Source organism: Chinchilla lanigera, unplaced genomic scaffold, assembly GCF_000276665.1.
Source record: "Chinchilla lanigera isolate Chin_1 unplaced genomic scaffold, ChiLan1.0 scaffold00013, whole genome shotgun sequence".
NCBI classification, from domain to species: Eukaryota; Metazoa; Chordata; class Mammalia; order Rodentia; family Chinchillidae; genus Chinchilla; species Chinchilla lanigera.
The window spans coordinates 20,065,069-20,077,915 of NW_004955414.1; the positions used below are offsets into that span (position 1 = coordinate 20,065,069).

At 45.8% G+C, this 12,847-nt stretch overlaps 1 protein-coding gene across 3 annotated transcripts; it reads right to left on the reverse strand.

Annotated features, from left to right (window-relative positions):
- Positions 1-1,040: 1,040 nt before the first annotated feature.
- Positions 1,041-12,263, reverse strand: Trim21 (tripartite motif containing 21). Of its 3 annotated transcripts, XR_001233160.1 has the most exons (8): positions 12,144-12,263; positions 10,580-11,032; positions 10,011-10,106; positions 8,688-8,918; positions 6,921-6,943; positions 6,149-6,249; positions 2,553-5,838; positions 1,041-1,947 (listed from the first exon to the last, which is right to left on the reverse strand). XR_001233160.1 is itself a non-coding variant. In XM_005380044.2 (7 exons), the coding sequence occupies exons 2-7, from the start codon at positions 10,985-10,987 to the stop codon at positions 5,291-5,293; spliced, it is 1,407 nt and encodes a 468-aa protein (XP_005380101.1). In that variant the 5' UTR covers positions 10,988-11,032; positions 12,144-12,263; the 3' UTR covers positions 1,041-5,290. The 3 variants fall into 3 exon arrangements, 2 of the variants coding, with proteins under 2 accessions (XP_005380101.1, XP_005380102.1); XM_005380044.2 differs by having other exon boundaries at positions 1,041-5,838; XM_005380045.2 differs by having other exon boundaries at positions 1,041-5,838; positions 10,949-11,032; positions 12,144-12,262.
- Between the last annotated feature and the right edge of the window lie 584 nt (positions 12,264-12,847).

The window sequence follows — 12,847 nt, forward strand, 5'->3', positions numbered from 1 at the left end:
ACTCCTCTGGATGTGAGAATCATAAGGTTGTATGGGTATGCTTTTGCACAATGGTAAAATAAAATAACTTGTAAGTCAAACTGTCATAAGTCTTGGAACATCTGAATACTGTTAGATAGCTATGTCTCAAATGTATATGTAGAATTCACAAACATGCACATTCACTGAGATATACAATTATATACGTATTTATTGCATATGATGTATAGGTGGGATCAAGAATGTCACAATGTTGCTACAGTGCAAAGATATTTTGTGAGATTGAGACTTTTTTAAGGTTTCACAACTGCTCTGACGTTTACCATGATCTTAGAGGTAGTGTGATGAACATCTTTATATTTCTTATATTTTTACAAATATTTATGACAAGTATTTATATTTTTAATATCCTCAAACTAGAGATTATTTTTTCTTTTTTATTAATTGTTTATTGGTACATTTTAGATGTACATAATGATCACATTCATCATAAGGAATGGGTACCTGTACATGATAGAACTTGATGCTTTTTTTCACCATTCCCATTTTCTCTGCAGCCCTTTTCTCTCTTTATTTATAAAAGCTTTGTTTGCATTTTTCCCCTTCTTTTCTTGTTTTTTTTTTTCCTTTACCCTTCCTTCCTTTTAAATAATAGAATGGACAAGTAAAATGTAGTAATCCAGACAATGAACTATGAAATAGCAATGACAATGAGTGGATTGCACTTAGAAGAAGAATTATAAATCTTGCAAACATATTGTTGAGCTATGAACATTATGAAATCACAATGAAATTAGTCACAAGAGAGTAGGGGGAATAGGTTATGTATAACTCTACTTATATAGTGTTCAAGAATCAAAGTAAACATATGCTTTCCATCTGAGGCTAGTGATTATTCCTTTGAGCTGTGACATGAAGGGAGCTCATTTGGATCTGCTGGGGTGTGGCAGTGGTCCGGTTCTGGATATGGTTTCTATTATAGGTTATCTTGTCCACAGCCCAGCTGAACGCCAGCAGCTGAGTTGGTTGCTGAGAGACCCAAGAAAATACCGGAGACAGTGTGTGAAAAATAGGTTTTATTAAGACTTACTCATAAGTATGAACAGAAAAGAACAGACTAGATTGGGACTTTTTAATACAGGATAGGGCTTCATGGTGAACTTGTCCGTGAAGTCCAGTCATGGTGGCTGGACAGGAAGCCACTAGGAGATCTAATGGTGGCAGGCTGGACAGGAAACCACCAGTAATTTGCAGTATCCAGTGGTGGCTAGCTGGACTGTAGCATTTGTATCTGTCAGCTTCTCTGTTACTGGGACAAACACCTCACCCCCACAATTAAGGAAGAAGTTCAATTTTGGCTCACGGATTATGAAGATTCAGTGCTCCCTGGCTGGCTCTAGGACAGAATCATGGCAGAAGGGCACGGCAGAGGAAAGCTGCTCAATTTCTGGCAGCTGAGAAGCAGAGGACCAGAGAGAGACACACTTTTCAAAGGCATACCCTCAAGGACCCTCTTCTTCTAACCGGGCTCCACCTGTAATAGTATATCTGGCAATGAACATTCATGAATACAGTGAGTACAGTGTCTCGAGTGCAGTGTCTCCATGATTGACTCACTTCTCCAGGAATCTCTTAATTCAGTCAAGTTGACAATTAAGATTAAATGGAGTTCAAGGGTATCGAGGAGTCACTGTTAGATTAACTGGCACAGCACTCCTCAGTGCTTTGTTCCACACCAGGTCATTGCAGGGTGGGGGATTTCACAGATTAAAGTACTGTACACAGCAGTGACACCATTAGCTTGCTTTGTTCCACTGTATGGGCAGCATTCCAAGAAACAGCTGATTTCACATATGGACAGGAAGGCAGTTTCTCTTTGCAGAAAATAAATACTAGTTTGCTGACTTCTTGCGTGTCTTTGAGATCACACTTATCCAGAGAGTCCAGTACTGGCATACTTATGATTGCCTGGGATGGCAGAAGCCAGGAAAACACAAAAAAAGCATTTCAAGGTCACAGTCCTAAATGTCTTCCTTTTTCTCAGATGATACAAGTATATATTCAGTTTGTTACAAAAGGAACCATTTGTCTGTGCACTATTTACTTGAATATTCATGCAAATATTAAAAAACCAAACATGTTAGATCCTCAAGAAAACTAGCGTAGCATTATTTGGGCTCCCACTTGGAGCTTCTGCTTCCTTTTGAATTTCCAAAGAACCTTGAAGGTTTGCAGAGTACAAAAGGAGGGAGGAAGGGGAGAATCAATACACCTTGTAAATACAACAGGAAATGACTTTTTGATCAGCCTATTAGCTGTCACTTTTAGAAGCAGAGTCTATGTGAGTATCTAGCCTTACACAGACCCAAGAATGACATTCTCCCATTATCAATCCAGGTGAAACTTTCAGCTGGACTTTGGTATTCGTTCCAACTACTTCTGGAGAAACTGTATGGGCAGCAAAGTGTATGTTGTGTCTGTAACACTGTGCTTAGGTACAGGGGAAGCAACGGTCAAGTGCCAATATCCACATCCTTCTCAGACAGCACGACCACAGGACTTAGGATCCCTACCTTCCAGGGAGAACGGACTGTACATGTGGCTGCTGCTCCTGCTGTTCAGACTGAGCCTATACAGAGAGATCCAGAGAAGGCTGTGGGCTTTTCATCGCCAGGGCCTGGGCCAGAGCAGGTACCAACACTCCTTTACACTGAAAGCAGAAAGGCAGAATCAGAAGGCCAAGACAGGATGTGGCCACACTGGTTTTCTGAGAAAGCACTTAAGAGCAGGCTGTAGTATTTAAAATTTTCTTTAACCAACCCCATTATGAATAGGATGTGGTTGGGAAAAACTCCAGCCCCAACCCATGGGCCTTAGGAACTGTGGCTAGGAGGAAATTTTGTTTACAAAGAAACAGTCATGATGAAATGACTTGCACTTCCCAGCGCACTCACCCTTTGCAACCACTTCCGTACCTTCACTCTCTCCACCTGCAGCCTCTCACTTGGCTTGAACCACATGTGTCTGCAGGGAGAGCAGCTCCAGGGGGTCCAGGCTCATCTTTATGTTCACTCTGTGTGTGTGTGTGTGTGTGTGTGTGTGTGTGTGTGTGTGTGTTGGGGGTGGTGGTGATCAGAGGACTCAGGGTAGGAAAGCAGCTCAAAAGATGGGGTGGGGAGAGTGAGATAAGGCAGAGCTATTCACAACTGAGAAATCTGAATCTGGGAGGAAAGGGAAGGGTGAGAACAGAGAAGAGTTTCTTTTCCCAGAGAACCAAGGGAGAAAATGGAAACAATGAAGACATTCCTGGTTTGAGAGAAGGCAAGAAAAGGGTAGGACGTTTCCACAACATACTTACGGGACACTTTAGAGCAGTGGTGGTGAACCTCTGGCACGTGTGCCACAGGGGACACATACAGCGCTTGCTGTTGGCATATGAGTCAAGTCATCCCAGAAAGCCAAGTCACCCCAGCTGCCGAGCATTCAGGTTTAATTACAGTGTTGGCACTTTGTGATAAACAAGTGGGTTTTGGGTTGCCGCTTGGGCACTCAGTCTCTAAAAGGTTCGCCATCACTGCTCTAGAGGAAGTCTTGTTCCATCCCTCAGTTCTGACCTCAGAGACCAGCCCCACCCTTCTGGATTTCCGGCCACAGAGGTGGTCAGATGCTGGCACCTTCTCTTCCCAGAGATGTAGCATTTGACCCTGCTGCAGTCCTCCCTCATTTTCTCTTTGTTCTTCAGTCCTGAGACCCTTGGCCCACAGGCACAGGCCTTAGCTGAAGACACTTGATGCTTGAGAGGCCTTTCTAGTGGCTGAGCCCAGGGACTCAGATAGTTTCTTTGTTTGGATTTTTTTTTTTCACATTCTTCACATTCACAAATGTGAATGTCCTTTCATACTTTTTTTTTCCAGCACAAACCATTCAGCAGATGTAGAGACAGAGACAGGAGATTGAGAGCAGGTAGCCTGGTCATACAAGATGAACCTCACCCTTATCACTTCTGCTGGCATGTTTTCAGGCTGACAGGATACTGCATTTTCTGCAGAAGCTTCTGGAGTAGGAAAGCTTCTGGGCCCTTCCTAGCTCTCTCAGCCTCGCCTGCTGACTTGGAATTCATGCTGTCATACATTTCTTCAGGCTCAAAACCTCTTCCTTACAACTAGGGATGCGGCCACATCTGGTGCACATATGCCCCTTCTCCACCCTGCCTTAGTAGAGACAGCATTTATTCCAGGAAAAAAACCGCCCAAAACCAGAAAAGTTTGCTTAAGGAAGGGGCATTTCAGAGTGGAATGAGGTTAGAATTGGACATTCCAGGGGGAGCAGGAGTTTGTCATTTTACAACACTGAAATTAGGGAGCATCCCAGCTTTGGGCTCCATAGACAGAGCACTTTATGACCCGCGATGCTGTTACTGTTAATCTGAGAACATGGACAGAAAGTCTCACGTCTATGAGGAGCGTGGGTGGCAGAGGTCCAGAGCTTTACCAGTCCCCAGGGTGATTTTGTTTTTCAAAACCAGGTGTCTCCTCAGCGTGAAGTAACGTTCCTTCGGGCAGCGGTCAAAGCTTAGATGATCTTGTATCACCACAGAGATGGCTATGGGGAATTACAGAAGATATTCTTTACCTGAGTCTTCCAGTGTAGAAGTGGGCAGGGGATTCCAGGCAGAAAAGAAAAATGTGCAATATTTTGGACACATCAACACTAATCATGTTTAGAGTTGTTGAGTATTTTGGGTTTAAGGAACAAGGACTGAATGGGATAGACAGAGGCAGAAATTTCTTTTTTTGGAAAGCCCTTTTGTAAACCATGAAAGAGGTAACAGAGATCTGACCACAGGTGAACAACTTAGGGAGACAGAGAATGAACAAGTTGCACGAAGGAGGAAGAAATATGTTTCTGGCTGACTCAGATGAGTTTGGGCCAAATATGCAGTCTGTTTCACAAGAGGGAATCACGAAGGAATCTAGGGCATGCGAACTGATGTTGAAGGTCTTTTGACACTGACTTACTTACTTTATTTATTTATTTATTTTAGTTTTTTGACACAGGGTCTTGCTAAGTAGCTCAGCCTGGCCTTTTCTTCACTATGTAGCCCAGGCTGGCTCTAAACTCGCAGTGACTCTCCTGGCTCAGACACTGATTTTCAGTGACCTCCCTCTGAAGTCCTGTTGGCTGGGATCCTGACGATTCCGCGGAGACAATGTGGCTCTTCCACAGGAAAGAGGGGCAGCGTCTGTGGCTGAGAAGAGGCATCAATGGGAGAGGGTAGCCGCATCCTGAGAAAGCCAGCAGTGGATCCTGATCAGCACATTTTCAGTGGACAGAGAGTCAGAGGGGCTGAGTTTCCTGCATTGTCATTGAAACCGGTATTGAAGAAGGGCCGTACAGATCCAGCAAAGGCACATCCAGAGAAGGTGTAAATAAGGGAACCGTGGTCAGTGATATTGTAGAAGGAGACAATAGCAGCCTCATAGTCCAGGAAAATCCCGATTTGGCGCGGAGGCACCTGAAGGTGGAGAGGCGTGTCGGGGCAGGTGCCAGCATGATATTCTTCTTTTTTCCACAACCAAATTGTCCAGAAGCCATTGTCAGGGCTGAACGAAAAAATGCCCTTCCTCTGCACAGAGCTTCTACAAACTCCTAGGTCCCAGGCCTCTTTTCCTGTTACATCTACCTCCCAGTAAAATTTACCGGAATTGAAACTTTGGGCACCAAGAACTACGGGGTAATTATCAAATCTCTCTTCATTTTCAGGCACATTCTGTCGGGTATCTCCAAACCTCACTTGTCTGTGGTCATCTGAAATGACAAGCCACTGATTGGCTGTGTCTCCATCCAGAGTGATGTATACTGCAGAAAGAGACCACAGTTAGGCTTGTGTGTTGGAGGGGCGGGGCCGGTAACCCTGTGCTTAGAGTGCAGGGATTCATGTAAACTCCAGGGTTAGGGGGTTACTCTGACTTCACCATGTGAGGAAATGTCCCTCAGCCAACCGCAGCTCTTGCCCTGACCTTTGAGGGAATGTTCCTTGCCTCTGTCTGTGCCCTTCCGTCTGACCTGCCACGTCTTCTCTGTGCTGCTGTCTATTCTCCCTGACCCTGGGGTCCTCTCTACACTCCCATCATCCTCTGCTCCAGAGGACTCTTAGAGGTCAGCTCACCTCCACACTTCCTCAGCATGGTCTTCAGCCCAGGCACGCAGCACACACTGTTTAGGGATGGGGAGGCAATGTCCAGCTTTGTCAGGTTCCAGGACTCACTCCTGGGGGGGAAGAGAATTTGAAACCCATGTCAACCACTTCTACCTTCCATTCCAGACTCTCATAATCTGCTTAGCTGGGGACTGATAGTTCAATATGAATTTGCAAACATCTCTTGTTTTCGAGTGTCCAGGTAAGAGGCAAAAAGTGTAGGACTCAGTTTCTATCCAGGAGTTCCTGTTTCCAAGCCGGAAGCATGTACACAGTCCGTATCATCTCTCCAAGCCCGAGGTTACCATGCCGCTGCCTTTTCATTCATTTTGCAGGTAAGGCACCTGATACAGAGTGAGTCATTTCTGTGGGGGAACCCCGAGGAGTCTTGCCTATGCTGTGGGGCTTACTCATGACTCATTCTGAGAGGTCTATACCTGGATAGAGTCTATCACAAAAAGAAGTCTCAGCTGGCTGTGGACTCAGAACTTCCCAGAATAACCTGGTTTATTGGGCTTTACTGTGTGAAGATGTTATTGTCCAATTACTTTGGACAGTTCCTCAACTGAGATATCCATTTATTCATTTTCTGAGACCAGAAAATATTTTATAGAGGGTCAGGTCTTTGAGAATAGGGAGGCAGATGAGGGACACATCAGCACCTGTATGTCTAACTCAGTAACTTTTTCATAGGCCTATAGGCTTTCTGTCACCCCATCCTCTAGCACAGAAAACTTCTTACCTTTCCAGGACAACTGCTACCTCCTGTGAAGAAAAAAGAAAGAGAAAGTTCTGAGGTTTCTGGTTGGTCACTAAGACTTTAGTCCTGTGGTGAATATCATCCTGTGACCCCCAGGGTTCTGTTCTGCCTTAGTCTCTGTGGGGTAACCAGAAACCTAGCACAATTATGACCTGTAACTGGGGAGGGATCACCAGTTTAAGGACTCTGATTCAGAAATTTAATTAGAAAGACCAGTTTCTTGCAGTGGAAGAGGTTGAAAGAAGAGGGCCAAAGACAGCAAAGAGTCCAGCATGGCTGAAGCCCAGAGACAATCATGGGGAGAGACTGGCCAGGACAGGATGCCAGAGATTGCTCCCTCTCACCTGGGAGCTTCCACTGCTTAGAAAGGAAGGGTTGGTTAGCCAAAGCGTTGTTTTGTGCTGTGGTTAATGTTGCCCCCTCCTTTCTTTGAAGTCAGTTCAACTCAGACTCTTAGGTTGCAAGGGTTGGGACCCCTTCTGTAGAAACTGTCAGACTCCTAGGCCCAGTCAAAAGGGCAGCAGAAGGTCCAGCGAGCCTGCCAAGGGAAGCCAACACAAACCAGAAAGGAATAATGAATAAGAGAGATGGTGAAAGGTATGGGAAAAGAACAGTATAATGTTAGCAAGGGAAACTTCTGAGACCATCCAGTCCACAGTTTTCCAAAGTAAGGTGAACATATCATTGATGATGCAAGACGGTTTTAAGGAGAATACACACTGATGCTTTTCAAAGAAGTTATGCACTTATTTTAATTTTAATTCTACCTCTTCTTATTCAGGTGAAATTGGTCAAGTATTTAGCTTTAATTTCTCTCAGTCTCTTCTCTGTTCCTTAGTTTTCTTTCCTTTAATAGTGGATTGAACCCAAGGCCTCACACATGGTAGGCAAGGACTCTACCACTGAAGTGCACCCTGTGATCTTGTTAGCTCATCTCTGAGATGGGACAATAGCAGCACCCACCCTGAAGCCTGACATGTCACATGTACTATTTAAGAATTTGCAGGTACTGTTATGAAATAAATTAGAAAAAATGTCGGTAACATTAGTACATGACTTTTGTCTAATATTGCTTTGGAAAAATTCTTTTAAAACTAATTTTATTCAGGGACAAGAGACAATCTGAAGAAAAATAACATGCTAAAGTGATTTTGTTAGTTCACAGAAATAACAAGAAGTCTGCGGCACATTTCTGACTAACATTAGGGGGACTCTTGATACTTAGTGATACTCTTTCACTTGTTTCAGAATTGGAGAAATTGGGTTTTGGAAAGAAAAATAGTTTAACCTACAGTTCTGGAGAGAATCGGTAGCAGGGCTGGAGCTGGGCTCCTTTTTCTTAACTTTCAGTTCAGCTTTTAAAGTTGTATTTATTAAAACCTTCTCATGGCCAGACATTTATCTGAGAGCTATCGTGGATTTTCTCATTTAATGATGACAAATACTCTGAGATACATACCGATACAATATCTCATTTAACAAATGAGAAACCTGATGCTCAGAAAAATTACAGTGCTTTCTCAAGCTCCCATACTTGGGGGGTGGGCAAAGGCACTTACCAGCAATGTTGATTTCTGTTAATTGCTTGGCAGTATATTCTCTCCTACATTTACCCTTTTGTGCCTTGAATGGAAACCATTCAAGGTTCTGAATCCCAGTTTATTTAACAATATTCCATGATTAAGATTCATTTTACTCTCAGAGTGGCTCCAGAGAGCTCTGGTTTTTGAGACTTTCTTCCAGTCTTACCTGCAGCAGCTCCAGGTTGGAGCCCTGACTTCTCTGCTCCAGTTCTGAGATCAGTGCCTGCAGGACCTGGCTCTGCTGGGTCAGTTCGAGCTCTGTTTCCCCCAGAATTCTCAGCTGCTCTCTTTCATCTTTTTCCAGTTTCTGCAGCTGTCTCTGTTCCTCTTCAACCAGGAAGTCTCTCTGCTGCACAAACTGTGCATGAATCCTCGATTTGTGGGCCTCAACTTCCTTCTTTGGTGTCAAGGGAGATAGAGAGAGAGAGAGAGAGGTGGATTAACCAAAATTTCCCAGGCTTTGAGGATGGAGGTGTTAGTACCATTTCTAACCCTGGACACTTGCCACTCTGGTTATATCTGGGACTACATACATACACACTCACATACACATGCACGTGTGTGCACACAATTTTGCTGGGAGGTAGGTAAGTACATGAGGCTTCTGGGACTGAAGGACAATAGTTTGGGCAGTCCACTGTAGCTAACCTACAACCACAGCTACCTCAGTCTATGGCATCAGCAGATACTTTTTTCAACCTCTTCCAAAAACTGCCCAGAAGAGTGCCTTTATCTTTGTATCTTAGTAAGTTACAGGCAGAACACAACGTATCCCCGCACCTGATGACTTCACATAAAGAAAGGCTCACTACACAGTTCCTAAGTCTTGGGGAAAGGACAGCCTTGAGACATTCTTTTCATGTCCTCTCCTACTAGTAACTCTGGTGTTTACTTGGTGACGAAGAGTGACATCTTCTGTCACCACAGCCTGACTCAGCCTTCCTTAACCCCAAATTTTCCTTTGCTGGATAGTACTAGCTATGAATTCCTTCTACTCTTTATTCCTGGACATACCCCACCTCTACTTGCAAACCCCCAGTGTGTGGAACAGGCTTTAGTTCTCCATTGTGCTTTGGATCAGTGATCTGGAAACAGTCAACCACCTAGTCAGATTGGTTTTCCTACTGCATATTTTGATGGGCCCTTCAGTCTGTTCTTCACAGCCCTTGCCCTTTCCCACAACACATACTAGTTGAGCTTCTCCTGTGGGCTACCTCTATCCTTCTGGAGACTGGGCTGAGACAGTGGAGAGCTTTAAAATATAGCCTGACCCTCTTAGCACCTTCTTCAGTGATTCTGCATCTTTGTGCCTGATGCACAACTCTTCTTTGAGCCTCCAGCCTTTTTATCCCTTTCTATCCAGAGACCCAGAAGTCAGGTCGCTCTTGCAAAGCGAGTTTAACAATTCCATAATCCCGCAGATAGGCACAGCTATGGTTAAGGGTTTCTTCAGTCCAGCACCCTGGACCTTCCAGCCTTTGATGCTTACCTTCCAGTCTGCTTTCTTCTTTGCAAGATTCACTTCCAACCCCTCAGCCAATGCCTGCTGTTTTCTCAGTTTCTCTAATGTCAGCTGGATCTTCTCCTGTGGAGAAAGATAGCAGGTGAATCCTCACCCAGAATAAGTAGGGGCATGGGTTGGGTTAGATCATACCGTTCTTAGAAAAAGCCCAAATGCAGAAGAGGAGGGAGGACCAGACACTGATTGGAGTAGGAAGTCTCTGGAAAGAAAGCCTTGGGAACAGGCCTAATGTGTTTTACAAAACAGCTAAATTCTTGGAATGGCAGAATGGGAGCACTGCTCATGTATAGTTAATCGCAGATCATAAGGAAACATCACGATCTATTTGGCATTTTCTCATAGCATATCTCCTGCTCTGGAGGACTGAGAAGGTTAGGTCGACTATGCAATTTTCTCTCACAGAGGGAAGGAAGTATCTCTCCTTTTCTCACCTTTTCAACTCCAGCAGTGACTTTCTCCTACTAGCAAGTCTGGGGCACAAAGTACTTATCAGCACCCAACATATTACTTGCAGGGGTCTTGTGCTAAGGCCTCACCTGGTACTCCCGAGCTGCGTCCTCAATGGGGACCATGGTGTGGTTTTTGTGTTTCTTGGATTGAGCACACACCCAGCAGAGGACCTGCCTGTCTTTCTCACAGAACAGATGAAGTCTCTCCCCATGCACCGCACATCTTTCCCCTGGTGTGCCCTGATTGGCATCCTGGCTCATTTGTCTGAGCGTGTCCACCATGTTGGCTAACTGCCGATTGGGCCTGAGGTGCTTGAGCATAAAGTGCTGTCGGCACTCAGGACAGGTACCACCTCCGCTTTTCCCGACCTCAGAGATACATGGCCGGCAGAAGGTGTGGCCACAGTCAATGCTCACAGGTTCCACCACAGGTTCTAGGCAGATACAGCATGTTACCTCGTCCCACATCATTGTCAAGGGCATTGCTGAGGCCATGGGGCGGTGTGCCTGGTATGCAGCACTGTGGAGACCTAGAAGGGGCTTGGGGAAAGGAAAGGGAAAAGAGAAATTAGAAGGTTTACATGAAGAAAGCAATGTCAAGGAAAACATACATCAGGATGAACTGGAGTGGTGGGAACAAGAAAGGCAAGAATATCAACCAGATATCAGGACCCTCTCCTCTGCGGTCTGTCCACTGATCTAGTTTGGCAGAGGGGAGACTGAGTCTCCAGCACAGGCAGAGAAAACCATCAAGTTGTTGACAATTCTATTTTTGCCATATTTACCGGGGCTTAAATCTTCAGTATCCGGTCATTTCCCACGCATTTTCTCCCATCTCATTTCACCAAGCCTCCATGTGGCTACGCCGCTAAAACAGTGACCATTTACCATGCAACTTCCATGTTCCAGAGGTGCTACCTGCCTCTCATACACCTGTATTAATCTTTACAACAGTGGCAAGAATCAGGTGTACAGAGTCACAAGCCACGTACGATGCTTTGGTCAGTGAAGGCTGGATGTACAGCCGTGGAACAACAGGCCACACTACATAGCCCGGATGTACAATGCGTTGTATCACTTGGGTTTGTGTAAATACACTCTATCATGTTGGCACAACCATGAAATTACCTAAAAGCAATTTTTTACCCTCTAGATCTTATTCCTACCTTAAGGATATCTTTATTTATTTTGATATATTCTTACATAAAATGCACATTACATATGTATGTACGTGTGTGGACGTGTGCTGAACATTCCCTGGGCTCTTCTTGGAACCGCTCCGAATTTCCTTGAGGCCATAAAGTATCTTGAACCCACAGAAACTTCTAGGGGAACACCCTAAACAGTCTGCCCCTCGGAGACTTCCGGGGTGAGCGTGTCACTGGGTTCCCTCGGGCCACTCTGGGTCTGGGTTACTATGGTCCTGGTTCTCCCAGCTCAGGGGCCAGCCTCAGAGCAGTCCGAGCTCTTTCCAGGTGACTCTGGAGTCACGTAGAGCAGCGGACAGGTCAGGTCGGCCAGCAAGAACCTGGGCGGGGCGTGCGCGAGCGCGCAGGGAGAAGGCGCTCAGGGCACCGCAGGGTGGGGGGCAACCGCGGGAAGGCGCTCTGCAAATCTGGGCAGGGGACCTGGGGGAGCCGGCTCCACTCACCTTCTCTGGGGTCTCAGTGCAGGCCGCCGGGTCCCTGCTTCACTTTTTGGAAATTCCCGTGGCCACCAGCTCCCTATTTCACTTTCAGTTTCCTCTCAGAGGGGGCAGAGCAATGGGAGGAGCGAACAGGGAAGCGGGAGGGGAGGAGCACTGGGAGAGGCTCAGCGGGAGGCGAGCGCCAGCCGCGGGGAGGTGGGAGGAGGCTGCCAGGAGCAGGAGCTCAGCCGAGCATTCTCCCGGGTGCGCGCTCTGCCAGGTCCTTGCTGTCTAATTTCATACAAATTTGTACAGTTAATTTACAAGATGGGAGAGTCGATGTTGCTTTCGCTGACACTGTTGTTTACCCTGCGTCTCGACTCTCTATCCTTCGGAGCGTCTGCTTCCGTGCCACCGTTTGCTTCCTACTGATACAGGAGAGATGTAACTTTGCGGTTCTGTATGGAGTCCATGTTTCCCGAAGTGGAAGAATAAATTCCAAGGAAGAGAACACACAGTCAAGAGGGAAGTGCAGGTGCTGAAAGGAATGAGGCACATACAACTGGGAACTGGGGAATAGAAATGGGAAATAGGAATGGCTCCTGAGAGACAGGAGGGGTCCCGAGTGGGTTGCCGGGAGGTCATCTCTTGGAGAATATTTTACAGGGCAAAGCCACAGAGGTGTGTGCAACGTGGGTCAAACTACAATCAACCAATAGGATTAAAAG

Excerpts from the sequence above, each read along its gene's own strand:
- Trim21 (XM_005380044.2), bottom strand. The coding sequence starts at position 10,987 with ATGGCCTCAGCAATGCCCTTGACAATGATGTGGGACGAGGTAACATGC. Across the intron at positions 10,107-10,579 it reads ACGCAGCTCGGGAGTACCAG|GAGAAGATCCAGCTGACATT; the intron begins GTGAGGCCTTAG and ends CTTTCTCCACAG. Across the intron at positions 5,839-6,148 it reads CATGCTGAGGAAGTGTGGAG|TATACATCACTCTGGATGGA; the intron begins GTGAGCTGACCT and ends CTCTTTCTGCAG.